This window comes from Capra hircus (genome assembly GCF_001704415.2).
Source record: "Capra hircus breed San Clemente chromosome X unlocalized genomic scaffold, ASM170441v1, whole genome shotgun sequence".
NCBI lineage: Eukaryota > Metazoa > Chordata > Mammalia > Artiodactyla > Bovidae > Capra > Capra hircus.
The window spans coordinates 31811835-31837927 of NW_017189516.1; the positions used below are offsets into that span (position 1 = coordinate 31811835).

General features: G+C 40.2%; 1 protein-coding gene across 1 annotated transcript in view; it reads left to right on the top strand.

Annotated features, from left to right (window-relative positions):
- The window catches only part of SYTL5 (synaptotagmin like 5), a 115516-nt gene that overhangs the window by 43819 nt on the left and 45604 nt on the right, over positions 1-26093 (top strand). Inside the window, exons 3-5 of the mRNA XM_005700922.3 lie at positions 11004-11119; positions 12949-13057; positions 16466-16600. Of these exons, the coding sequence (XP_005700979.1) occupies positions 11004-11119; positions 12949-13057; positions 16466-16600 (360 nt within the window). The remainder of the gene's footprint in view (positions 1-11003; positions 11120-12948; positions 13058-16465; positions 16601-26093) is intronic.

Consider the following 26093-nt stretch of genomic DNA (forward strand, 5'->3'; position numbering starts at 1 on the left):
GGGGGTCCTGGTAGGCTGCAGTCCATAGGGTCTCGAAGAGTCGGACATGACTGAGCGACTTCACTTTCACTTTTCACTTTCATGCATTGGAGAAGGAAATGGCAACCCACTCCAGTGTTCTTGCCTGGAGAATCCCAGGGACGGGGGAGCCTGGTGGGCTGCCGTCTATGGGGTCACACAGAGTCGGACACAACTGAAGTGACTTAGCAGCAGTAGCAGCAATCATATATGAGCGCCTTCTCCCTTGTTTAGAATACTTTGTTCACTGTGGTTTAGTATCTTAATACCCACATAGATTAGAGGGATTTTTAAATGTAGAAGTATCATACATATCAAGACACTCTACATATGCTGTTTAAACAATAGTAAAAAGAGTATCTGTGTATTTATCACTCAGTTTAAGAGAGCATTCTTGTTTTCCATTTCTTATTCCCTTGCTCTACTTTATGGTTTTATTGTACTTGCACATATCCCTAAATAATATATTTTCTAATTTTTCAATTTTGAATTCTGTAGAATGGAAATTATACTGTATGTGTTCTTTGTGACTTTTTTAGCTCAGCATTTTGTGTGTGTGTGTGAAATCTATCCATGTTTACTTTTCTGTTTTTAATTTATTTTTTGGCTGTGCAGCATGGCATGTGGGATCTCAGTTTCCCGACCAAGGATCGAACCTCTGTCCCGTGCCATTGCATAGAGTCTTAACCACTGGATCACCTGGGATGTCCCTCTATCTATGGTTATGTGAATATCATTCCATTCCTCTTCACTGTTGCATCATCCTACAGTGTGCCTGTTTTCTTGTTGATGGACATTTTTGTTGTTTTAGTTTATAATGTTACCCCCAAAATGCTGGTATCACCTTCTTGTACGTATAGTCTAACAAGCAAGTACAGCAGTTTCCTTATTGTAGAGTTTTTAAAACTGAGTCATGACCCATTGATGGGTCCTGGCCAGCACATAAAAAAAAGAAGGGGAAACAGAAAATGTCAGTATACATATAATTATATGTATGTAATTCTACATATACTTCCTTGTGTGTGTGTGTGAGTATGTGTATTTATTTTCTGGATTGTGATGTAAAACTTTTTTTTCTTTCCAATTCCCCGTCCCTCCAACTCCCACTCCATCTCTGATAAGTGTAGATCTAACCTCTTTCCCTATGTGTTTGGAGATTTTCTTAATTGACCTCCAACACTGTTAGTTCCTGGTGTACAAGATAAGTCTAATTACCATCTGTCAAAAATGTTTGAGAAAACTCCTGTAGGAAGTACGCCTTAGGAATGAAATTGTAGGGCAAAATGGTATGAATATTTTCAGCTTTTTAAGATGTTAAATTGTGTTTTATAATTGTTGTACCAATTTAAATTCTACCAACATTTTATAAAACTTTACAATCTTACCAACACCTGGCATCATGAAAATTTTTGATTGTTGTTCAACTGGTAGATCCAGATGGATATCTTAACTATGATTTTTATTTGAATGTTTCTGATTACTAATGAGGCTGAGTATCCTTTCATAGGTTTATTAACCATTTGGGGTTCCTTTTCTGTGATACGACTATGTGTTGCCCAATTTTCTTTTAGGCTGTTGGTCTGTTCTTTACTGATTTGAAGGTGTTTGTGACCCCCTTCATTTGTAAAAATCCTTTTGCCTTAAGATCTGTTTTGTCTGCTATTAATACAGTAATATCAAGTTTCTTTTGGTAAATATTTACGTGGTGTATTTTTTTCTTACCATTTGCCTTTCAACCTTTTTGTGTCTATATGCTTGTAAGGATACTATATAGCATATATGCATATATATGCTCTATATGTGTGTGTATGTATTTAAATATTTGCTATGCATATATGCTATATATACATGCTATGCATCTATATTATATATATAATTTTTAAGTTCAACTTGACAGTATTTTTCTTAAAGTATAGAGTTTAGTCCATTGTAATTACTGTAATATTTGATTTTATTTATATTATCTATAAATTGATGGAAGTACTATATTTTTCTCATTCCATTTTATCCTTTCTACTATTATAGATATTATATGAGTTTTTATTTTAGTGGTTACCCTAGAAATTATACCATTCATATTTAATTTCACAAATCATTAGTTTTACCCTTCTTCTAATCAACAAAAGGAACTTGATATTCTTAAACTCCAACTGTCTTCACCCAGGCTTATATATACTTTTTGTCCTATGTTTTAGAAACATTTATTTTCAGTTCAACATTTTAGATATCATGTTTGTTTTACATCAACATTTGTTTAGATTTATCCATGTGTTTTACCAATTCCATTTGTTACCATTCCTTTTTATATGTTAGATCTACTTTACTTCCTCTTTTTCTTTCTTTCTTTTGGTCATGTGACTCACCTTTGGGGATCTTAGTTTTCCTGACCAGGGAGTGAACTGCAGACCACAGCAGTGAAAGCACGATGTCCTAACTACTGGACCGCTAGGGAATTACTTTACCTCCTCTTTAGAAGATCCTTTAGTGAAAATCTATTTTGGTAAATTATGTCAGTTTTTATTATACTGAACATTTTTTATTTCACCCTTACTCGTAAACAATGGTTTCTCTGGATACATGATTTTAGATAGATATTCTCTCGGAACTTTAAAGATATCATTTCACTGGCTTCTAGCTTGTGTTATTTCTAATGGAAGTCAACTGTCATTCTAATCATCATTCCTTTGTTTGTAATATGTTTTTTTCTCCTCTCTAGCTATTTTAAAGATATTCTCTTTATCTGTAGAGTTCATAATGTGTTGAAGGATTTCTTGTTACTTTTCCTGTTGGAAAGAAAGAAAGGAGTAAATATATACCATCATCTCCATATCGCCAGGGTCGTTGTCTTTTTTACTTCTGTACTCTTAGCCTTATTGTTTTTTCATTACTAAGTCGTGTCTGACTCTTTTAGGACCCCATGGACTGTAGCCCATCAGGCTCCTCTGTCCATGAGATTTCCCGGGCAAGAATACTGGAGTTGATTGCCATTTCCTTCTCCAGGGGATCTTCCTGAACCATGGATCAAACCCAGGTTTCCTGCTTTGCAGACAGGTTTTTTACTGCCTGAGACAGGAATGCAATAAATAATTGATATGTAATGAATGAATTAAATAATTCTAGCTTCCTTATGAATAATAAGAAGGAAACTTATTATATTTCAGTGTATCTAACTACCATATCTTATCTCAGCTCTCTCCAGCAGTTAATAGAAAATAAAGGGAAAAAATGAATATTTAGGGCACTCTTCTTTTTTAGGATATGATTGCCTACTTTTTCCCTATAAGTCTAAGGAGAACTACTTGACTTTACATTTAAATAAGCTATCAAGCAAAAGTTTGTGGTCCCAAGAGTTTAATGTTAAAGAAAATTAGAACCTACGAAATTCTAAATATTCAGTAATGATTAATCACATATTACAAGTGTAACAGTTTCAGTCAGACTCTTCAGAGTATGACTTGTAGGAAACACAATGTTTATTCAAAGCTTTGTATTTCTGAAATATTAGATTGATATGGCAGAGAGAAAAATTTCATAGTAGGTTTCATGTTTCTTTTATTTCTTCTTTCACTCCTTTATTCCTGTCCCTCTGCTCCAAACAGAGAGACATAGTCACAGATGTGTGCATGCACACACAGCCAGTCACAGCCCATCATATGAAATACTACATGTTATTCTTTTTCACCCTTACTCAAAGTCTTGTCATAGCTGGTTCTTTTCTGAAGAGCTTTGCTAAATATAAGGGCTTTTAGTATAAATCCTGTTTTTGTCATGATACTGTATAACTTTGGGCAAGTTATTTCAGCCATGTGAACTTTGATTTCCTCATCTGAAAACTAAGGATGATATAGCTACTTTATGACATATAGTGAACATTAGCGATGCCGTGTATACAGTGCCTAGCGCATGGCTTGGTGCATGGTACACATTCAGTATTTGTTCCCTGTTCTTCAACTAATCCTTCCACCTGTACCTCCAGGACCCGAGAAGGTTGCAGAGACATAATCCCAAGAGGTGGTTCTGATGTTGCAGAGTTCTAAAGTAACAAATGACTCAGGTCCATATTTGAGTGGAGCAAATACAAGGGTTATAGCTGTTGTTCTTACAAGGAGGGTAAGAGGTAATGACTAACAGTTCTGGGAAGATCTTATTTGTGTTAGATGTTGCCAGCTCTAGGCATATATGGTAAAGATGATATATGGAGGGCCATTTGCTGGGACATGTAGACCTGATGTGACTCACTTTTCTCTGACACCTGAAACTGCTCTTGATGTGTTTCCACCTTACTCTGTATCCCAAGAAAATGACAAAAACAAAACAAACAGAACTTCCCTGCACACTTCCAGTGCTAGGGGCACATGTGCTGTCTTTGGGCAACTAAGATTTGAAAAAAAGCAAAACCCCAAACTGAAGGGTTAATGCGGCCACAATAGGGAAAGTGGAGACGTGCTGCTTACAAACAAGATGCTCTGCCAAGGAGACGGACACAGCCTTGAGACTAATGGTCCCTTGCAAATGAGGGAACATTTCCTTCTTGTGATAAGGGCTCTGGACAGACTCTGCAGTAGGCCAGAATTTCACTCCCTCTTGCTGTACGATAACATGTATGCACCTGTGCTGTACTGAAAAGGTTTATTCATGCAGTCTGGAATTCTGCCTAGGGGGCTTTATAATAATAAAGTGCAAAGAGTTTGCGCAGTTCTGTTCCTCTGGCTGGAGTGTGTGTATCGTCTGTCTCTTGTGTGTGTGTGTGTCTTGTTTTGTGTCATTTCACTCGTAATCTCCAACACAAAACAAACAAAAAAATAAGACAAGCCTTTGGCATGCCTCTCTTAGGTGGTTCTCTATCACTGATCTATGTTATTCCCCTTGTTCTTGTATCTTTTTGTATAAATTCTTTGTCATATTGCAGAAACTGGCAAGCCTTTTAAAAAACTAAAATGCCAAAGAGTAAGAATTGTAGACTTTGTAGGCTCTGTTGTTCTGTTAAAACTACTCAAGTTTGCAGTTGTAGCAGAAAAGCAGCCAGAGACAATATATAAACAAATGAGCATGAATGTGTACCAATAAAACTTCATTAACAGACTCTGAATTTTAAATATTGTTCATATAATTTTCACAGGTCATGAAATATTCAGCTTTGGGGAAATATTTTCTCCAACCATTTAGAAGTATAAAAACCATCCTTAGCTCATCAGTATCAGTATCAGTTCAGTCACTCAGTCGTGTCCTGTTTGGGACCCCATGGACTGCAGTACACCAGGCTTCCCTGTCCATCACCAACTCCCGAAGCTTGGTCAAACTCATGTCCATCGAGTCAGTGATGCCATCCAACCATCTCATCCTCTGTCATCCCCTGCCATCTTTCCCAGCATCAGGGTCATTTCAGATGAGTCTGTTCTTCGCATCAGGTGGACAAAGTATTGGAGTTTCAGCTTTAGCATCAGTCCTTCCAATGAATATTCAGGACTTGTTTCCTTTAGGGTTGACTGGTTTGATCTCCTTGCACTCCAAGGGACTCTAAGGAGTCTTCTTCAACACCACAATTCAAAAGCATCAATTCTTTGGCGCTCAGCTTTCTTTATAGTCCAACTCTCACACCCATACATGACTACTAGAAAAACCATAGCTTTGTCTAGACAGACCTTTGTTGAAGAAGTAATGTCTCTGCTTTTTAATATGCTGTCTAGGTTGGTCATAACTTTTCTTCCAAGGAGCAAGTGTCTTTTAATTTCATGGTTACAGTCACCATCTGCAGTGATTTTCGAGCCCCCAAAAATAAAGTCTGTCATCGTTTCCACTGTTTCCCCATCTATTTGCCATGAAGTGACGGGACCAGATGCCATGATCATAGTTTTTTGAGTGTTGAGTTTTAAGCCAACTTTTTCACTCTCCTCTTTCACTTTCATCAAGAGGCTCTTTAGTTCTTCTTAGATTTCTGCCATAAGTGTGGTGTCATCTGCATATCCAAGGTTATTGATATTTCTCCTGACGATATTGATTCCAGCTTGTGCTTCATCTAGCTGGGCATTTCGCACGAGGTACTCTGCATATAAGTTAAATAAGCAGGGTGACAAGATACAGCCTTGACGTACTCCTTTCCCAACTTGGAACCAGTCTGTTGTTCCATGTCCAGTTCTGTTGCTTCCTGACCTGCATACAGATTTCTCAGGTGTCTGGTAAGGTGGTCTGGTATTCCCATCTCTTTAAGAATTTTCCACAGTTAAAGGCTTTAGTGTTGTCAGTAAAGCAGAAGTAGATGTTTTTCTGGAATTCTCTTGCTTTTTCGATGATCCAACAGATGTTGGCAATTTGATCTCTGGTTCCTCTGCCTTTTCTAAATCCTTAGCTCATAATCTGTATGAAATAGGTAGTGAAAAATTTGGCCCACAAGCCATAGTTTGCTTACTTCTACCCTATTGTTCTGAAGTTTTCATAGGTATCTTTTTAGAATCTGTGCAAATTATTTCCTGAGTTGAACATTAAGACAAATAGGTTTTTATGTTTAATTATTCTTAGTTTTGTGTGGCCATCATCACAAACTGCCACGATTTAGTAGCTTGCTCATATGTGCTCAGTTGCTTCAGTCGTGCCTGACTCTGTGACCCCATGGGCAGTAAGCAATGTAAATATATGATCTTGATGCTACAAACTCAGCCTCTGTGTACCAGTGCAAAATTGAATCCTGGAGACAGAGTTTTGGGCGAAGTAGATAAGAATAGCTTTATTGATTTGCAGGAAAAGGAGGACAGCATGCTAAAGCCCCTGGAAAACTGTGTCTCATTCCTGGAGAACTTGGTGAAGAGTTTTATAACAAAGCCTCAAGGGCAGGGTTGATTAAGATTAGAGTGTGTGCAGGGCCTGCACTCCTTTAATCTGGCCTCAGGTGGTCTTTTTATAAATGGAGAATGCTGACATCTGCCATTTGTTGGGGGGTTTTAGTTCTGTAAAGAGCTCAAGGATATTGTTATGTGTATCCCTTTTGAGGGAACTAGGACTTAATGTTGCGCTATAGTTTCTTGGCTGCTCCTCCCTTGTGTCTATATCCCCTCCCTTCCTTGATTATCAACTGTTCAGGTCTGCCCTTTGTAACTCATGTTAGGTCATAGAGTCTGGAGTCTGTTCCCTACAAACAAGAAATGACAGAAAGGCTTTCATGCCCAGGAGCCCCATAGGGTACAGCTCAGTTTCAGTCTTACAGTTCTGTCACTCAGAAACCTAGGTTGGCTTGTCTTATTTCTCTACTCACGGTTCACTAGGCTGAAATCAAGGTGTCAGCTGGCTGAGTTCCTACCAGAAGGCTCTGGGAAGATTGTACTTCTAAGTACATATTGGTGGACAGATTCTGATTCCCTGTGACTGTGAGAATGAGGCTCCCATTTCTTGTTGGCTGTTAGCTAAGAGCCAGCCTTTGCTCCTAGAGGCCCCTTTCTCTGGTTCTTGCATGTGGACATCTGCATCTCAGAGCCCTCTTTTCACATTTGGAATCCCGCTGACTTCCCATTCCACAGCTTCTCAGTATCCTTCATTTTCTTCCTGTTTTCAAGGGCTCAGTGACTACCATGGGCCCACCCAGATCATCCATGACCGTCTTCCTATTTTAAGGTCAGGTGATAAATAACTTCAATTCCCTCTGTAAAGTTCAATCACAGCACTACCTCAATTAGCATTTGATTGAATAAATAAGGCCTGGAAATCTGGAGGCAGTACCTTTAGAAGTGCATAATTACTGCCTACTTTTCCAACATAAGTACTCATGTATGCCGATAGATCACTTGAGATATATCCAGATAGAGCCCATTCAAGTATTATTAACCCATTCAAGTATGTTTTTGCTGTATTTTATACAGTTTTGAAGTTAATCCAATAATCCATGCTTCTTGATAGGTGATCTAGCCACTTGAAGATAAATTTCAGATGTACAAGCTATGGTCATTCAATGAATAATTTACTCCAAGGATAACATTTTCACTTTTTCCCCAGTGATGGAACTGGGTTTCCTAGGTAACTTCCCTTTGTTTCCTACATTTAGGAGTAGTATTTCAAGGACTCACCTGGCGGTTCAGTGGTTAGGACTCCATGCTCCCACTGCAGGGGGCATGGGTTTGATCCCTAGTCAGGTAACTAAGATTCCACATGCTGCACAACATGACATAAATGAATAAGTAGGTATTTATGATAATTGCTGGAGAGAACAAATTGGCATATTTTTCTAGAGTGTTTTTTTTTTTAATTTATTTAGGATCCAATTGTTAATTTCTAAGTTCAGTCAAGGAGGTACTGAATCTCACAGATATAATACTATAGGGCTAGAGATCTCTATTTGACTCTTAGCTGCTTTACTTTAGCCATGCAGACTTGTCACCGATCTTGCTGATTTTCATCTTCAGTTGCTAACCTGAAAACTGGGTTCACCTCTTGGTGAGTGTTGAGTCAGTAGATGCAACCAAGCCAAAGATCAGAAGAAGGAAGTATTTATTATTATTTGCAGCAAGTAAGGAGAACAAGCTTCTCAGGTGACTCAGTGGTAAAGAATCCACCTGCCAATGCAGGAGATACAGGAAACATGGATTTGATCCCTGGGAGGAGGAAATGGCAACCCACTCCAGTATTCTTGCCTGGAAAATTCCGTAGACAGACTGGCAGTCTATGGGGTCACAAAGAGTCAGACGTGATTGAGCGCTCACACAATTAAGGGGAACACCAGGGATCTTTCTCAAGCATTGTCTTCCCAACAGCAAAACTGGGGAAATTTAAAGCTAAAGGTACATGAGTATTCATGAGGGGGCTTGAGCAGAGGAGAATTCAGCATAGTATTGGGGCAAAGGTCCACAGAGTCCAGCTTCAGTTGGAGTCAGAAGGACCAACATCATCTTCCCATCCTCCACCTTTGTCGGGGCCTTAGTTCCTGTAGAACTCAAAGATACGTTGCTAAGTATGTCCCTTGAGGAACTAGGACCTTCCCCATGGCTCCACCATTGTTTCGTGAATGCTTCTCCTGAGTTTTTTCATTCCCTCCCTTGAGATCATTAATTACTGAGACCTGTTCAAGGGCGAGCACTGTAGCCAGGCTCACATAACAAAATGGCTCAGGCCAAAATTGACTCTATGTCAAGAAAGCCATTCCTGGTTATCTTTTGCCAGGGACTCTGTAACCTATCTGCTTACATAGTGGCCTAAGTATCTTTTATCTTTCTTTTCACTCCTTACCCCCATGATACCCAGATATACATCTTCATCATTTCCTGTCCTATCTGTTGACTTACTTCTTCATTGGCCTGCCTGCTTCTGGTTTCTACCCCATATAATACTTCAGAGATACTTCAGAGATTCTATAATTCAACTTGAAATTTAGATTATCTGCCAGTGTTCCCCATTGCCTCCAAAATGGTATTCCAACTCCTTAGCTTGACTTCCAGAGTTTTCCATTTTGTGACTCACTACCTTTCAACCTCATTTTCCATTGCAGTCCTCCATAGAGGCCTTAGGTCAAGTAGTAGATGAACATATGGGCCATGTTCTAAGAATGGTCAATAGGCCTATATAACTGGGGTAAAAGTTTGTATAAACATTGCACATGGTTGTGATTGTTCCAAGATCTTTCTTTCCCACCTTCAACATTCTATTGATTGTGAAACCCAGACAGCTCCTTCTACCACCTACATTTTAATGTCATTCATCTTGTCATTGTCATTAGTCTTGTCATTGCCCTAGCTTGAGTCTTGCTATCTCTCTCCTGGACTATTGCCGTGGTCAACCTGTCTCTTTGTCCCATTCTCTCTTTAATCCAGCCATTATATTACATCAAGATATCATTCTAAAACAGAGTGTGATCACAGCCCCTTTATAATTCAAAGCTTTCATTTGTTCCCCATTGTTTCCATTGAAGCTTATTTATTCACTAATGCAGTGGTTAGGACTCCCCAGGTGACACTAACTGTAAAGAACCTGCCTTCCAATGCAGGAAACATAAGAGATGTGGATTTGATCCCAAGGTTGGGAAGATCCCCTGGAGGAGAGCATGGCAGCCCACTCCAGTATGCTTGCCTGGATAATCCCGTGGACATAGGAGCCTGGCAGGCTATAGTCCATAGGGTCGCAAAGAGCTGGACATGACTGAAGTGACTTAGCACATGTCGTGGTTAAGAACTTGAACTATAGCATAAAAAAGAATGCAATAATGCCATCTGCAGCAACATGGATGGACTTAGAAGTTATAATACTAAGTTAAGTAACCCAGACAGAGATAGGCAAATATCATGTGATGTCACTTATATGTGGAGTCTAATCTATGACACAAATGAAATTATTTACAAAACAGAAGAAGACTCACAGACAGATGACAGACCTGTAGTTGCCAAGGGAGTGGGAGGGGGATGGATTTGGGGTTGGTAGATGCAAACTATTATATATGTGATGGATAAACAACAAGATCCTATTGTATATCACAGGAAACTATTCAATATCCTCTGATAAACCATAATGAAAAGGAATAGGAAAAAGAATGTATGTATGTATAACTGAATCACTTTAAAGCAGAAATTAGCACAACATTGTAAATCAACTCTACCTGAATAAAATAAAAATTTAAAAAACCAAACAAAAAAGAAGTCGAGCTATAGGTCAGACTGCTTGGGGTGGGATCCTGGCTTTTATGTGTGAGACACATCATTTTATTGCTCTGTTTCCTCATCTATAAAATGGGGATAATCATGTTTACAGAGTGGGTAAAAATATAGTAAGTATGAAGAGCAATTAGCGAGTACCTTGTATATAGTACGTATTCAACTAACATACATAGAGTACATATATATGTATGTAACATACATACATAACATACATATAGTACATATTCAACTAACCATAAATTACTCCAAGGAGTGAGATGGACTCTGTAACTGGCTATCTTTTACTCAATTAGGGGTTTTTTAGTTAATTATTTGGCTGAACAGTTGAATTCCAATGCTCTCCTCTTTTCTTTTGAGTAGGCAGCTAAGGATTGTAACTGGTGAGTGGTTTTTTGAAGAAAAGGCAAAGCGTTTCAAGCACGTCAATGTTCTGGGCACTGATGTTGTCCGACAGTCCATCTTAAGAAGAAGTCCAGGTAACTAAAGCAAAACTGCTTTAATCTTCATTTTGGTGGGCTAAATAACTTCTCTGTATTATGTATCAAAAGACCATAGTTGAATTTCCTCTGTTGAGTCCCTTAGATCATTTCAAAACTTGGTGGCATCAAATCTAAATCTTCAGTTCATACAAGGGAAGATGAAGTTGGTAGAAAATGAAATCCACGGTCATTTTTCTCATACGTGACACACTGAGGTTTTCAGGGAAGGCATTGCTCTTCATCACAGACTTCTTTTCCTGAATGCACTTCCAATATTTTACTAAACAGTTAAAGTAACATAAAACAGATGCCTTACGTGATTCACATTGTGGAAGAAATCTTTGGTTTTTCAATAAGGATATATTTCAGATTTAATTTAAATGTTACTTTTTCTCATCCAGGGATTCTCAACCAAGGGCTGATATTTTGTAATGTGCCCCCTCCCCTAATCAGGCTAGGGAAGTGTTTGGAAATGTAGGGGCCCTCTCTGGTTATCCCAATGACTGTGGGGGAATCAGTGGCATTGAGGGATGCTAAATGGCCTGAAATGCACAAGGCAGTTTCACTCAGTGAAGAATTATACTGTCACCAAATGCAAATACAGTAAGTTCCCTACATATGAACCTTCAAGTTGTGAACTCTCAAACATGTGAATGTGCATTTTCATGTCCAGTTAAATCAGATGTGAATGAAATTGCAGCTTGCCCTTCATCTCCTATTGCTGACCACCCTTCAGCTCTGCCATCTCCCACTTCCTGTCCCTCCTCCACTTAGTAATTCTTCTTGCCTGTTCACTCAATGCCAGCCCCTATATGCCAGCTGTTGAACTGTACCACTGTACTAACGTGTCTTCTTTTTGTATTTGTTTTCTATGTGTTGTATTACACATAAAAATATTACACATAGAAGTATTACAAACTTCTCACATAAATAACAGCCAATTATATTAGTTGGGTACTTAGGCTAACTTTGTTGGACTTACAAACACTCTCAGAACAGAATTTGTTCATATGTAGGGATTTACTATAACACCTCACTTTGAGAATGCTAGTCTGTGCATTCAGACCACAATTTAACTGCTTAAATATTGAGTGACACGTATATTTAGAATCATATTTCTCATCTGGGCTACAGTAAAGCTGGAGCAGACATCTGTGGGTCTATTCCTAGGGTATCTCACCTTTCACATACTAGAGAAAAATGCCCTGATTTTGAAGCCTGGCAGGAGGCTTGGACCTGCTTCCAGGGCCCCTTCTTGGTGTCACACTAGCAAGGAAGGGCTCTCCCAGATGGGTAACCCTGGGATTAATGCCACAGAGAGAGCAGAGTCGAGTTACAAGGAAGCAGTTAGTTCTGGCTGCTTCCTCCACTCAAACCTCGGCAGTATAGACCGTCAGAAGGTATGTGCACAGCTACTCACCCTCCCAGGAAGTCTGGCTTATGTGCTCCAAAATAATGATATTGTTTCTAGAATCCCATGCTACAATTCAGCCTCTAGGTATTTGGAGTTCTCGTGAACCTTGGGTCCTCTGCCCTAAAAATATTTGTAGAGGAGGATGTTTAATTCCTCCATTGCGATTATCTCTACAAAGCTTATCTCAGCAAAACTCCCACAGATGAGTCCCAATCTTCATCTTCATTTAACTTGACATGAAAAATACATGTGTGACTGGGAAACATAAGATGGAAGCATCATTGCCAGTTACTCTGTCCTGTGTTAATGTAGAAACGTGAATGAAGACTAGGAAATAGCTTCCATTTCTTGCCATTTTGTGTGTAAATTTGTTTTCTGATTGTTTTTTTTTTTTCTGATTGTTTTTAATGAGGAGATGGAGAAATACAAAGCCAAGAACAAACCCGCCAAAACACAGAAAAGTCAGATGCTTTGCCTTCTGCTGGGCAGAAGGCCAGCCACGATGGACCCAGGAGAAAGGGGTAAGACACAGCCTCTTCAAGGGAATCTTTGATCCTTGTCCCAGTCACCTGTGACATAGACAACCCCCCTCCGGCCCCCGCTGTTTTTCAAGTCTAATGTCACTTAAGTGACCCAGAAAAGGTCAGAGACTGGACTGAGGTAACATTCTCTTATCATTTGCCTCAGGAAATGCAGTTTTAATTACTTTCAGTTTTAGATAAAGGTCCCTTCTGACCTGAACCTGTGAGGATTTTGCTTTCATTTGACATATCTGATCTTATACCAAGTGAATCCCTTTATTTCTCAGTAGAAGGCTTCATGCTGGGGCCAGTGTTGCCTGTAAGGAGGTGATGACTACCTTTGTTGTAGTCGACACCAACCCCTCCACCCTCCCCAACCCGCCCAACCTGAGTGCTGATGTATGAAACAGCCAAATCCAAGATTTCTTAATAGGGCTTAAAACACTGTCTCCCCTGTTTAAAATGCAGGTCTCCTTAAGGAAGGAATCATTTGGCCACCTCACTAACTTCATTCAGAAAGCAAATCTATGTGTCAAGTACTGAGAATAGGAATGAGAGGCCAATAGGGAGGCGCTGGGAAACTGGAAACGAGAAGGTTCCATCAGGGAAGGCAAAGTCTGAACCACTGGACCACCAGGGAAGTCCTGCCTTCCAATGCAGGAGGTGTGACTTCAATCCCTGGTCAGAGAGCTAAGATCCCACATGCCTCATGGCCACAAAACCAAAGCATAAAACAAATAATATTGTAACAAATTCAATACAGACTGTAATAATGGTCCACATCAAAAATTTAAAAAGGGCCCAAAAGGCAAAGTATTGCTTCATAGCCCTGCCTGTTGCAGTCTTTGTAGTCTATTTCTGAGTCAGCTGGTGGCTAGTTTTGTGGTCCAGGTAGTGAAAATCCTAATCTATACCAAGTGGCTTTATGGTTTGCTCTGAGTCGTGTGGGGCTTCCCTGATGAGTCAGCAGTAAAGAATCCACCTGCCAATGCAGTAGATGTGGGTTCAATTCCTGGGCTGGGAAGAACCCCTGGAGAAGGGAATATGGCAACCTACTCCAGTATTCTTTCCTGGAAAATCCCATGGCCAGAGGAGCCTGGTGGGCTACAGTCCATGGGGTCACAAAGAGTCAGACATGACTGAGCACACACATGCACACTGGGTAGGATGGCTTTGTTCTCAGCAAAAGCCAGTGTGAAAGGCTGCCAGTCCCTGAGGCTTCATCTGTCTCTACAGAAAGTGTATTTTTTTTCTTTTTTTAAAGAATCTTTTACTATGAGTAGGCATGAATCCTAAATGTCATTTGACTCAAACCGTCATGACTAACCATGACTTTGTTAATTAGCAGCAATGAATGGGAAAGATAGCTAGAGGGGCCATATGTCCTATATCTTGAGCCTTCCTACTATTCTAAACCTATTTGTCTCTCCTTGGGGCTCCCACAATGGCTTGTGCCTCTGCATCACTCTTGATTTTGCACTCTGACATCAAGCCCCTCCTTACACAAGAATGTAAAGTAAATGAACCGATCTCACTGGATACACCCCCTCTCTCCCCTCCTCTTAATTGTAAGCTCTTCTACTGGCTTTTTTTTTAACTTTTGTGCTGCAGTATTCAGCATGGTGCCTGGCCCATCAAAAACAATCAGTAATCTGATTGAATTCAGTGTGGAGCCCACAAAGGCCTCTAGGAGGTAGAATGTGTGGACCCCAGGCCAGGCATCACTATGTGGGTTACAGAATGGTGAGCCTAGAGCTGGGAGACAGTAAGGAGCTAACCAGTACCATGAATGATATACATCCTGAATTGTCAAAGGAGTCCTAGTGCTGGGCTGAGCTCTGCTGAAACTCCAAACTGGGATCTGATTGTTCTGTCGTCAAAGAATGTAACACCTAGTTGGAAAGAAAAGGTTCAAAGGTCCACACTTGAAAAGTTAATAACGTAGAGAAGGATTTTAGGAAAATCTAAGATGGCAATATGAGTGGCCTGATAGCCTTTTTGAAACATGGCAAGAAGTTTGTTGTTGTTGTTTAGTAGCTCAGTCGTGTCTAATTCTTTAGCGACCCCATGGACTATAGCTCGCCAGGCTCTTCTATCCATGGGATTTTCCAGGCAGGAATACTGGGTTGCCATTTCCTTCTCCAGGGGATCTTCCCGACCCAGGGATTGAACCTCTGTTTCCTGCATGGCAGGTGGAATTTTCCCCACTGAGCTACCAGGGAAGCTGTATGACTACAAAAGATATAATATGGGAATAAATAATTAAATATTAGATTATCAATGTCGGGAGGGCACAGGGACCATTGGGAAAGGAATCAAATTCTAAGTGGGACTTGATGAGGAGCTTGAAAGAGGGAGAGGGCCCAGGATAATAAAAGAGGAGGAAGAGTGAGTTCACATGGAGGAGACACTGAAAGCAGCTGTGCAGAGGTAAGGACATACACACAGTGGTTCCCAAAGTAACATCATTTGACATGATATTAAGTGCTATTCTCACCAAAAATGTAATTTCCAGGCAGACTGAAGCTTCTGACACTGTGGCAGACAATTTGGCAGATCCTATTAAGATCGTCCCAGTACTTTTGGAATACTTTTTCCCCATGAGAAAACTATAGCCAGTAAAGTAAATGAATTGGTCTCTACCGATACCACACAAAAGGAAAATAGCTTTGGTTTGTCTTTATGCGAGTGCATTTGAAAAGACCCATGTTTGAGGCTTTTGGTAGCTTGGATCATGACCTGAATGTTAGTTTCTGAAAAGCTCTTTTTGCTTAAGTTCCAAATAATTTGGGAAAATGGGAATGCAGTCAAGTTTCATGTGGTGTGAGCCATTCCATTGTTCAGACTTATTACCCCAGGAGCATGCATGCAGTCACTTATTCCTCAAGAACTGGCTGGGTTGTAGTTCATGCCAGGCCTCCCTCTAACCTTAGGGGACCTGATAGGAAACAAGAAGAACAAGAGTTGTCCTTCTCATGGAGCTACAGTCTAGTAAGTTGCTACATTAGTTGATCCTACAGGATCATCGTAGCTCTTCAGTCTGAGCAAGATGAGTTCAAACTCCCCTTTTCTCAGCACTGTGTAAATAAGTTCAGCCCGGGCAGTGCTTCTCCATTCTCAGGTGATAGTGGTGAGTCCCCAAAGTCAATGGTATTTTTCTTTGAAGGACAGAGTCCTAGCCTACCGGCAGCTGGTATGGCTTTGGGAGAATGCCCTCACTGCCTCTGCTGGTACCTTTGACACTCTGTTGCACAAGTCATGGGGACTCCCCAGAATTTCTCAGCATCAAGCCAGCTTCATTGAAGAATTATATACTGTTAGAAGTACAATAAATGGTATTCTTAAAATGATATACTTGTGTTTTATGATCTTCCTTTTAAATGTACGTATGTATATATGTAATTTCAGATTTCTTCTTAGCAAGTTCAGATCAGCAACCAGAGGAGAAATCATTACTCCCAAAACTGAAAGTGGGCGGAGCTACAGCTTGGACTTAGACAGCCACAATTTTCGGAGTTTAAAGTCAGCGCCTGGTTCTGACAGGTAAGACACATAACAGATTGGCCAAAGGGTTGGTATGTGCATTCGTGCTCAGTCACTTCAGTCGTGTCTGACTCTTTGTGACCCCATGGACTGTAGCCTGCCAGGCTCCTCTGTCCATGGGGATTCTCCAGGCAAGAATATTGGAGTATGTTGCCATGCCCTCCTCCAGGCGATCTTCCCAACCCAGGGATCAAACCCAGATCTCACACATTGCAGGTGGATTCTTTACCATCTGAGCCACCAGGGAAGCCCATGTTTGTATATTTCTATCCAAACGACACTTCTAGATACCTGTAATGTACTCCCTCTCAGAGATCTTCTAATACATAATGTGAAAACCCAGGAGGATAGTTTTTAGTTGAAATGGTAAGCACTTATATTTCTGGAATTATAGCTATCAAAATCATCTGTGTTACTTGCATGGCTGAGACTTGATGTTTTTTGGGGACTCAGGGCAGCAGTTCACATGGATAAATCCAGGAAAATAAATTGTTTTCATTGATTTCTTGATTTTTTTTCTGTTTAAGCTTTGGAAAAAGAAACCTCTTGGTGTCAAATACATTCCTTGCAACTTCAAAAAAAATTAATAATAATTTCCTTTGAATTGCCTCAGAGAATTTCCACAAATTCCACTTCTTTATAGGTCTGCCACCTCTAACTTGTTATCAGATGGCCAGCTCCTCAAATCTCCCATGCATAGAGCTAGCACCTTGTCAAGAAAAGTAAAGAGAGAAAAGATAGCCAAGAGCCTTGTCATTTCCTATCAGGCCGAATGTTCTCTAGCCTGTTGGAACCTAAGTCAAGGCTGATTTTCATGACTGGTATATTATCAAAGGCAACAATGAGAAAAAAGATCTAGCCTCATGGGTCATTAAGAGCGCAGGTACTATCCATACTGATATTTTTTCCCTATAGCATTCCTACAAACTTGTGTCACTTTATGTAAAACTTCAAAGAAAAAAATAAAACATTAAATCATTTCTCATCCACTATCAAAAGATTATGATTGTATTCAGTCCGTTCCAAATTCTCAAAGAATGTAGCTATATTTCCTTTACGATAAAAAATACTTTAAACCCTGGTTGCATTTGTCCTTGAAATCATTTCCTTTGACTTCTCTTGGGGTGGCCCTCTATCTTGTCCCACAAAACCTTATGTAGGAAAATCTCATTTTTGATTTTGATTGCTGAGTTCCTAACTCTCACACAGGGATCAAAATTATTTAGAGATGCTATTTTTGTTCAGCCTCGTGGGGACTCGCTGGATGAGCTATCTTGGCTCATATTTCAGGCTGGCATTTAAAAGGGACAATATATCTATATAAAGAGGAAAGATGGAGTCCCCCATTCAAAACACTTAGTCTTCTGGCTCAATGAAGAAAATTAAATGATTTCATTTTACAGTTACTTAAGAGTAAGGGTCATACTCTCCAATATCACAGTGCTTACATGGTTGTTTCAGAATCTACCTGCCTGGGTTTATTCCTTGAGTCTTAACAAGTTCTGCATGTAGATACAGTTGACCCTGAAATAACATAGGAGTTAGTTGCTCTGACCCCACCCCCTCACTTTGCCTGTCAAAAATCCGAGTATAACTTGACAGTAAGCTTTTCCTATCCACAGTTCCTCTGTATCCTTATGTAGCTCCATATCCAAGGATTTACCCAACTGAGGATCCTGGTGTACTGTAGTATTTACTATGGATAAAAAAAAAAATCCATGCATAAAAAGAACCATACATGTAAAGCTATAAAGCCATATGGACATGTTTCACCAAAGACTGGTGTATTGTCCCAGGGGTCTCTCGTTGTAAATTGGAAGTTTGTCCCTAAATAGACTTTATCTTTGAGACTGTAAATACCCAGGATCAATTGATAGAATATAATGGTCAGGGTGCCTTGGTTTAGAGATAGAATATATTAATAATAGTCAGGGTGCTTCGACTGAACCAGGCCAAGAACAATGTCTTCCCAATAAGAAGGAGAGTCAAGATGTTGTCCTCCCAATAAGAAGGAGAGTCAAGATGTTTGGGAGATCAGTAGAGCAAAATGTCTTTTTCCTGAAACATGTATTTATCGCAATGATGACTCATTCATTAACGGACTGCCACTGTGAGATGAGTTACATTATCCCCAAATTATTCCTTAGGAAGTAGGAACAGGAGTTGGCCTATCTTTTCTTCACTCCCATCCCTAAAAGGTGTTAACTTCTTTTTTATTTTCTTGGAGCTGGAGGAATTCTGCAAAGCCAAGTAGTCAAGCTTGCAGACCTTCTTTTCTCATTAGGATCTTCAAGCAGAACTGCAGCCTCCCCTGTAACAGCAGATTCCCCAAAAGAGAATTTGCAAGATTCTGGCCTCTGCTATCTATTAGCTGGCCTAGCTTAGCAGTTAATTCCCCCTTCTCCTCTTCCACGCATATTTCTTCACAGTTCATTGCTCTTTTCCTGGAGCAGCTGGGCTTGAGCATCGTTTTTAAAAACTCATATCAGAGTGGAAATGATTGTTTTTCAGATGCCTGGTTAGACTTTATTTCTTTTCAGGAGTTTCAAAGCAGGGAAATGTATGAATGGCTTAGGCAAGGCGCAGCAGCCTCTCAGAGGAACATGGCAAATGGCTCTTCACTGATTTCTCAGGACTTGACACATGAGACAGCTGAGTTTTGTTTTTTTAAAGGCATATAAATGTGAATTGTAATCAACAAACAGAATGCTCTTCAAGGCAGTGATTCCTAATTCCTTTCACGCTGTGATGAGTTGTCAATGTGGTGTGATTTGTGAGATATCTATCTTAAATCCTTAAAAAAAAAGTCTTAGCTAATACTGAAAACAACAACAACAACAAAATCAAATAGACTCACAGACTTAGAGAAGGAACTTATGGTTGCTAGGGAGATGAATGGAGGAAGGGGATAGTTAGGGAGTTTGGGATGAACATGTACACACTGCTATACTTAAATGGATAACCACAAAGGTCCTACTATATAGTGCAGAGAGCTCTGCTCAATGTTATGTGGCAGCCTGGATGGGAGGGGAGGGGAGTTTAGGGGAGAATGGCTACTTATATATATATATATGGCTGAGTCCCTTTCCTGTTCTGAAACTGTCACAACATTGTCTGCTAATTGGCTATACCCCAATACAAAATAAAAAGTTAAAAAAAAATCCTACTCTCCTAGAAATGAATCCTCAGGCAAGGATTCCTAAGTGAGTAATTTGTTAATTGAAATGATTCTGGGAGCTACCAGTAAGGGAGTAAGTGACCTAGATGGGTGGGATGGAGGGGGGTCAGAGGGAGGTTCAAGAGGGAGGGGATATATGTCTACATACAGCTGATTCAATTTGCTGTAAGCAGAAAACCAACAAAATATTGTAAAGCAAGTACTCCTCAATTTTTTTAAAAAGTGAAGATGAGCAATTTGCTGTCTCTGGTGAGGTATGAGTTTGAGAACTCAGCTTAATCCTGCAAGAGATTCTGGGGCATAAAATATTGGTATCTCTAGGTTTTTATATTTTGAGGAGCTGGACCATTGCACTTCTGTCCCAATAAGTCATTGTTTATAGGTTCCCTTAGATTGGGTTTCCAGATTTAGCAAATGATGATACAGGATGTCCAGTTAAATTTATTTTCAGGTAAAAAACTAAAAAAAAAAAAGTTTCATGAAATCTTATTTGTATGTACTATATAAATAGTAGTATATTTTTATACTAAAAAATTGTTGATTGTTTATCTGAAATTCAGATTTAACTGAGGGTCAGGGGAGGCATACTTCAAGGCATGCTTGGCCTCCAGTGCTAAAGGCAAAGCTCTGAACATCATAAGTGCAAACCATTAGCAGAAAAGTACCCAGAAGCTTGGGATGGCTGAGTGGAGCCTGCTGCAAGGGATCTGAGGGAATCTGGAGGGGACATCAATACTGTCCCCTAAAATACAGGAAGAGTGGAACTTAAGAACTGAAAAATTGATTTTGTTCAGTAAGAAGATGGATAAAGGATGCTGCTGTGTTTCTCAGCAGCATTTCTATCATGACATTGGAGGATACGGCAAGTATTGAACCACAGGAACCTGTACCTCTGACAACCAACCAGTTTCTCCTGTCCCCCAACCCCACCCCCTGCCCAAGCGCATTCTAGTTTTATCCAGTTGTTCTTAATCACTCTCTGGGAGGCCGGGGACTGGCTGTCACAGTCTCTGTGAAGCTTCAAAAGCTGATTTGGTTGGCTCTGATCCAAAAGCAGAAACCACACCATTCACAGCAGTCCTTACCTTCTTAGCTGATCCTCATTCTCATCCCATCCCCCAGCTCCCTCCCTCTGGCTCACCCTCTCCCTCTGTCTCTCTCTCTCTCTTTCCTTCTGGTAAATAAGACATGTTTGGTATCTTAATGACTAAAAAAGTCATTCTTTCTTCATATCTATTATTTTGGGCAAAATAAGTTGATGAACCCCACTCTGTCATTATGTGACACATCCTTTTTTCGTCAGGAGTAGAATCATCTTTCTGTCCCCAATGTCATTTTCATTAACATCTTTGAGATTAACATGGCAATTAGGCAGCATCCTCTTACTACTATTTGAAATATTAGCAAGCTGGGAGTGTTTTAGCTCTGAGTCAGGACCACTTCCACAAAGTTAATACTGGTTTGTTTTGTGCAGTAGATAAAATGCTGTATAGCTAGTTTCTAATGCTCTGAGCAAACTCCTTTCCTTACCAGACTTTAAAAATTGTTCAGATTTATAGTACATCTCTAAAAGTACATCCAGTTCATTCTGTAATACTAGCTGTGAGAGTTTTGTGATGCAAACGAATAATGGTTATAAGGACTGTTCTCCAAAGGAAAATTACTTTCGCCTCTTTCCTGTGCCTCTGCTTAATTTTGTCTGGTGCTAATTCCTTTCTTCCTATTTTAACCTGCTTTGAGTAAGCTCAGCCCTTAGTGGCAGCAAAGGGTGAGCAATTAAAGCCACAAGCTTCACAAATGCTAAGCCTAAAGCAATTTGCAAAACCCTGGTGTCCTGAGAAAAATGACTCTTCCTTCCATGAAGTGATGGACAGGTGACAGAAGAGGTGAGAAATATTGGAGTTATGAGAGTATGTGATTTACTTGAACTGTGGCTGTATCCATTAGAGTTACATGAGGTCTAGAGTGGGCTTCCCTGGTGGCTCAGATGGTAAAGAATCTGCCTGCACTGTGGGAGACCCGGATTCGATCCCTGAGTTGGGAAGATCTCTTACTTATTCTGACTTGTTCTGTGCACAGGAACTCCAGGTTCTTGGGATTGAAAAGAAATCCTCTCTGGTAGATTTGTGTGTGTTGATAGTAAACAGTTCTGTGCTTAAGGATGAATGCTGAGTGGGAATGGGTGGGACACTGCCCTCTGCTGCAGCATGCCCCCATAGCTGCTCTCAGACCTCCTCCTAAGGTGCAGTGTCTCACACCGCCGGAGCCCCTGATTTGTGTTTTCTTTGTATACATGTGACTTTCCTCATTATAAATGTCAATAATGTGAGGCAGTATGGAGATCGGGAGTTCAGCCAGACCCTTGACACCATACTTAGTTTGAACTACCCCTGGGTTCTGCGTTCTTTTTGTTAAATTGGAGTAGAATTGCTTTACAATGTTGTGTTTAGTTTCTGCTGTACAACAGAGTGAATCAGCTATTTGTATACATAGATTCCCTCCCTCTTGCACCTCCCTCCCTCCTCCACCCGACCCCTCTCCATCATCACAGAGCACCGAGCTGAGCTCCCTGGGCTATACAAGAGCTTCCTACTAGCTCTCTGTTTTACACACGGTTGTGTATATGTGTCAATCCTAATCTCCCAATTTGTCCCCCCCTCCTTTCCCCACTTCCCATGTCCACATCTCTGTCTCTATTTCTGCCCTGGAACTAGGAGCATCTGTAGCATTTTTCTAGATTCCACATACATGCATTAATGTGTTTCTCTTTCTGACTTACTTCACTCTTACCTAAGGTGTATTAGGTGACACGTTACATGCTCGGTAGCTAAGACAGAGTAATGACCTTTCTTCTTCTGTTAGATCACTAAGGAGTAGAGCTAAATGATTCACTCACCTATGCATTTTATTTATACAAATAAATTCAACATATAGCTCTGCCAATGTTATTGGCCTAGTACTGTATGTGTTCATGTACTTGCTAAGTTGGGTCTGACTCTTGTGACCCCATGTACTGTAGCCTTCCAGGCTTATCTGTCCATGGGATTTTCCAGGGAAGAATACTGGAATGGGTTGCCCTTTCCTTCTCCAGGGGATCTTTCTGACCCAGGGATCAAACCCGGATCTCCTGCATTGCAGGTGGATACTTTACTGACTGAACCACCAGGGAAGCCCCCTAGTACTATATGCCAAGGGATAAATATGGAAGTTCTTAGACAGTGCTGCTTTTCTATCCCTTGGTGAACTTCCAATTTGTCAGGGAAGGTTGGGATGACTAAACGATTTTAAGACAATATGGTATCACTACACACAAAGCTAGTGGAGGTGATGGAATTCCAGTTGAGCTGTTTCAAATCCTAAAAGATGATGCTGTTAAAGTGCTGCACTCAATATGCCAGCAAATTTGGAAAACTCAGCAATCCCAAAGAAAGGCAATGCCGAAGAATGTTCAAACTACTGCTCAATTGTACTCATTTCACATGCTAGCAAAGTAATGCTCAAACTTCTCCAAGTGAGCCTTCAACATTTTTTGAACTGAGAACTTCCAGATGTTAAAGCTGGATGTAGAAAAGGCAGAGGAACCAGAAATCAAATTGCCAACATCCAGTGGATCAAAGAAAAAGCAAGAGAATTCCAGAAAAACATCCTCTTCTGCTTCATTGACTATGCTAAAGCCTTTGACTGTGTGGATCACAACAGACTGTGGAAAATTCCTCAAGAAAAGGGAATACCAGATCACCTTACCTGCCTCCTGAGAAACCTATATGCAGGTCAAGAGGCAACAGTTACACTCGGACATGTAACAACAGACTGGTTCCAAATAGGAAAAGGAGTACGTCAAGGCTGTATATTGTCACCCTGCTTATTTAAGTTATATGCAGAGTACATCATGTGAAATGCCAGACTGGATGAAGCACAAGCTGAAATCAAGATAACTGGGAGAAATACCAATAACCTCAGATATGCAGATGACACCACCCTTATGGCAGAAAGTGAAGAGGAACTAAAGAGCTTCTTGATGAAATTGAAAGAGGAGAGTGAAAAAGTTGGCTTAAAGCTCAACATTCAAAAAACGAATGTCATGGTATCTGGTCCCATCAGTTCATGGCAAATAGATGGGGAAGCAATGGAAACAGTGACAGACTTTAGTTTCTTGGGCTCCAAAATCACTGCAGATGGTGACTGCAGCCATGAAATTAAAAGACGCTTGCTCCTTGGAAGAAAAGCTATGACCAACCTAGACAGCATATTAAAAAGCAGAGACATTACTTTGCCCCCAAATTCCATATAGTGAAAGGTGTGGTTTTTCCAGTAGTTATGTATGGATGTGAGAGTTGGACTATAAAGAAGGCTGAGCACTGAAGAATTGATGCTTTTGAACTGTGTTGTTGGAGAAGACTCTTAAGAGTCCCTTGGACTACAAGGAGATCTAACCAGTCTGTCCTAAAGGAAATCAGTCCTGAATATTCATTGGAAGGACTGATGTTGAAGTTGAAACTCCAATACTCTGGCCACCTGATGTGAAGAACTGACTAATTTGAAAAGACCCTGATGCTGGGAAAGATTCTAGGCAGGGGGAGGAGGGCACGACAGAGGGTGAGATGGTTGGATGGCATCACTGACTCAATGGACATGTGTTTGAGCAAGCTCCTATATATGGTGAAGGACAGGGAAACCAGGCATGCTACAGTCCATGGGGTCACAGAGAGTCAGACATGACTGAGCGGCTGAACAACAACATGGTATCATGATAAAAAGATAATCTGTGTGCTATGGAGAAACCAGAGACAGGCATTTAACCATCCAGAAGAATCAGAGGAGCTTCATGGGAATGATGCCTAAGCAATTTGAAGGAGTGAGGAGGATGTGGCCACACAAAGAGAGGTGAGAAGAACATCCTAGATGGAGGAACCAGAAAGTTCAAAGGAAAAGATACATAAAGCAATTTTGCATGTGCTAGAAAACAAACAGTTCAGGGATTTTTTAAAAATATATTTTAATGTTTCTTTTTCTAGTTACCATCTTTTTATTTTTATTCCTTTGTTTATTTTTGACTTTGCTGAGTCTTTGTTGCTGCACGCAGGTTTTCTCTAGTTACAGTGAGTGAGGACTGCTCTCTAGTTGTGATGCAGGGCCTTCTCATTGTGGTAGTTTCTCTTGTGGAGCATAGACTCTAGGGTGCTTGGGCTTCAGTAATCATGACACACAGGCCCGGTTACCCTGTGACAAGTGGCATTTTCCTGGATCAGGCATCGAACCTGTGTCCCCTGAATTGGCAGGCGAATTCTTACCCACTGGACCAGGGAAGTCCCAGTTCAGAGTTTTTAGAGTAAAAAATTGAAATGTGGTTTACAAAAGATGAGATGGAGAGTTTCACTGAGCAGGATGTGGATGGCTTTTGATACCTTGATAGCTTTTTTCTTATAAGCAATGTAGCATCCCAGGTCGAACAAGAGTTTAGGAAATCCAAACTATTGGGTTGGCCAAAAAGTTCATTCAGGTTTCTAAGTTTCTTTGGAAAAACACGAGCCAAGCAAACTTTTTGGCCAACCCAATACTAAGTACAGAGTAAGTGCTTGTTCCATTTAGTTGCTGAAAGCTAAATTCTGAGTTGAGGGCAATTGACTTTCTCACTTATAACTTCTAGTACACCCAATATTTGTCAAGGCTGCTGGCCTCTCATCCAACTGGCTTCCAGCTATTCTTTAAAAACAAGACATGGGAACAGGATTTTGTTGTGATTGTGAATGACAAAATATTATCAGACTGAGATTTCTACTTGTCCTTAATTTCTTTTTCCTCATACCCAGAGTCCCTCCTACATGATGACTGTCTCTTCCATTTTAGAGAGTCTTTTTAAAGAAACGAGATATTTTGAGGAAGCCCTAAACATTTTAAGACCACCAAACAAATCAGCTTTTGTTTTAGTAAATTGAATGATCAAGGCTCTTTATATTCTTAACACTAATTCATTGAACAAAATTTCACTGAACACTTCCCACATTGTATTATTTTTGTCCTTTCTCCAAAAAGGAAAAAGAAGGAAAATATATGTTATTCAGACACATAAAGTCAGTAGTTTCAGAGGAAACTGCAGCAAGAGAAACTGCTTAATGAATTTCCAGTTCTTCTGTATTTCTCTGCTTCCCTAATTCAGTGGTCAAGAGCTCTTAAGATGTTTTATTTGTGCATAAGTACAGTAAAGAGTCTACCTGCCATGTGAGAGACCTGAGTTCAGTCCATGGGTTGGTAAGATCCCCTGGAAAATCAAATGGCTACTCATTCCAGTATTCTTGCCTGGAAAATTCCATGGAC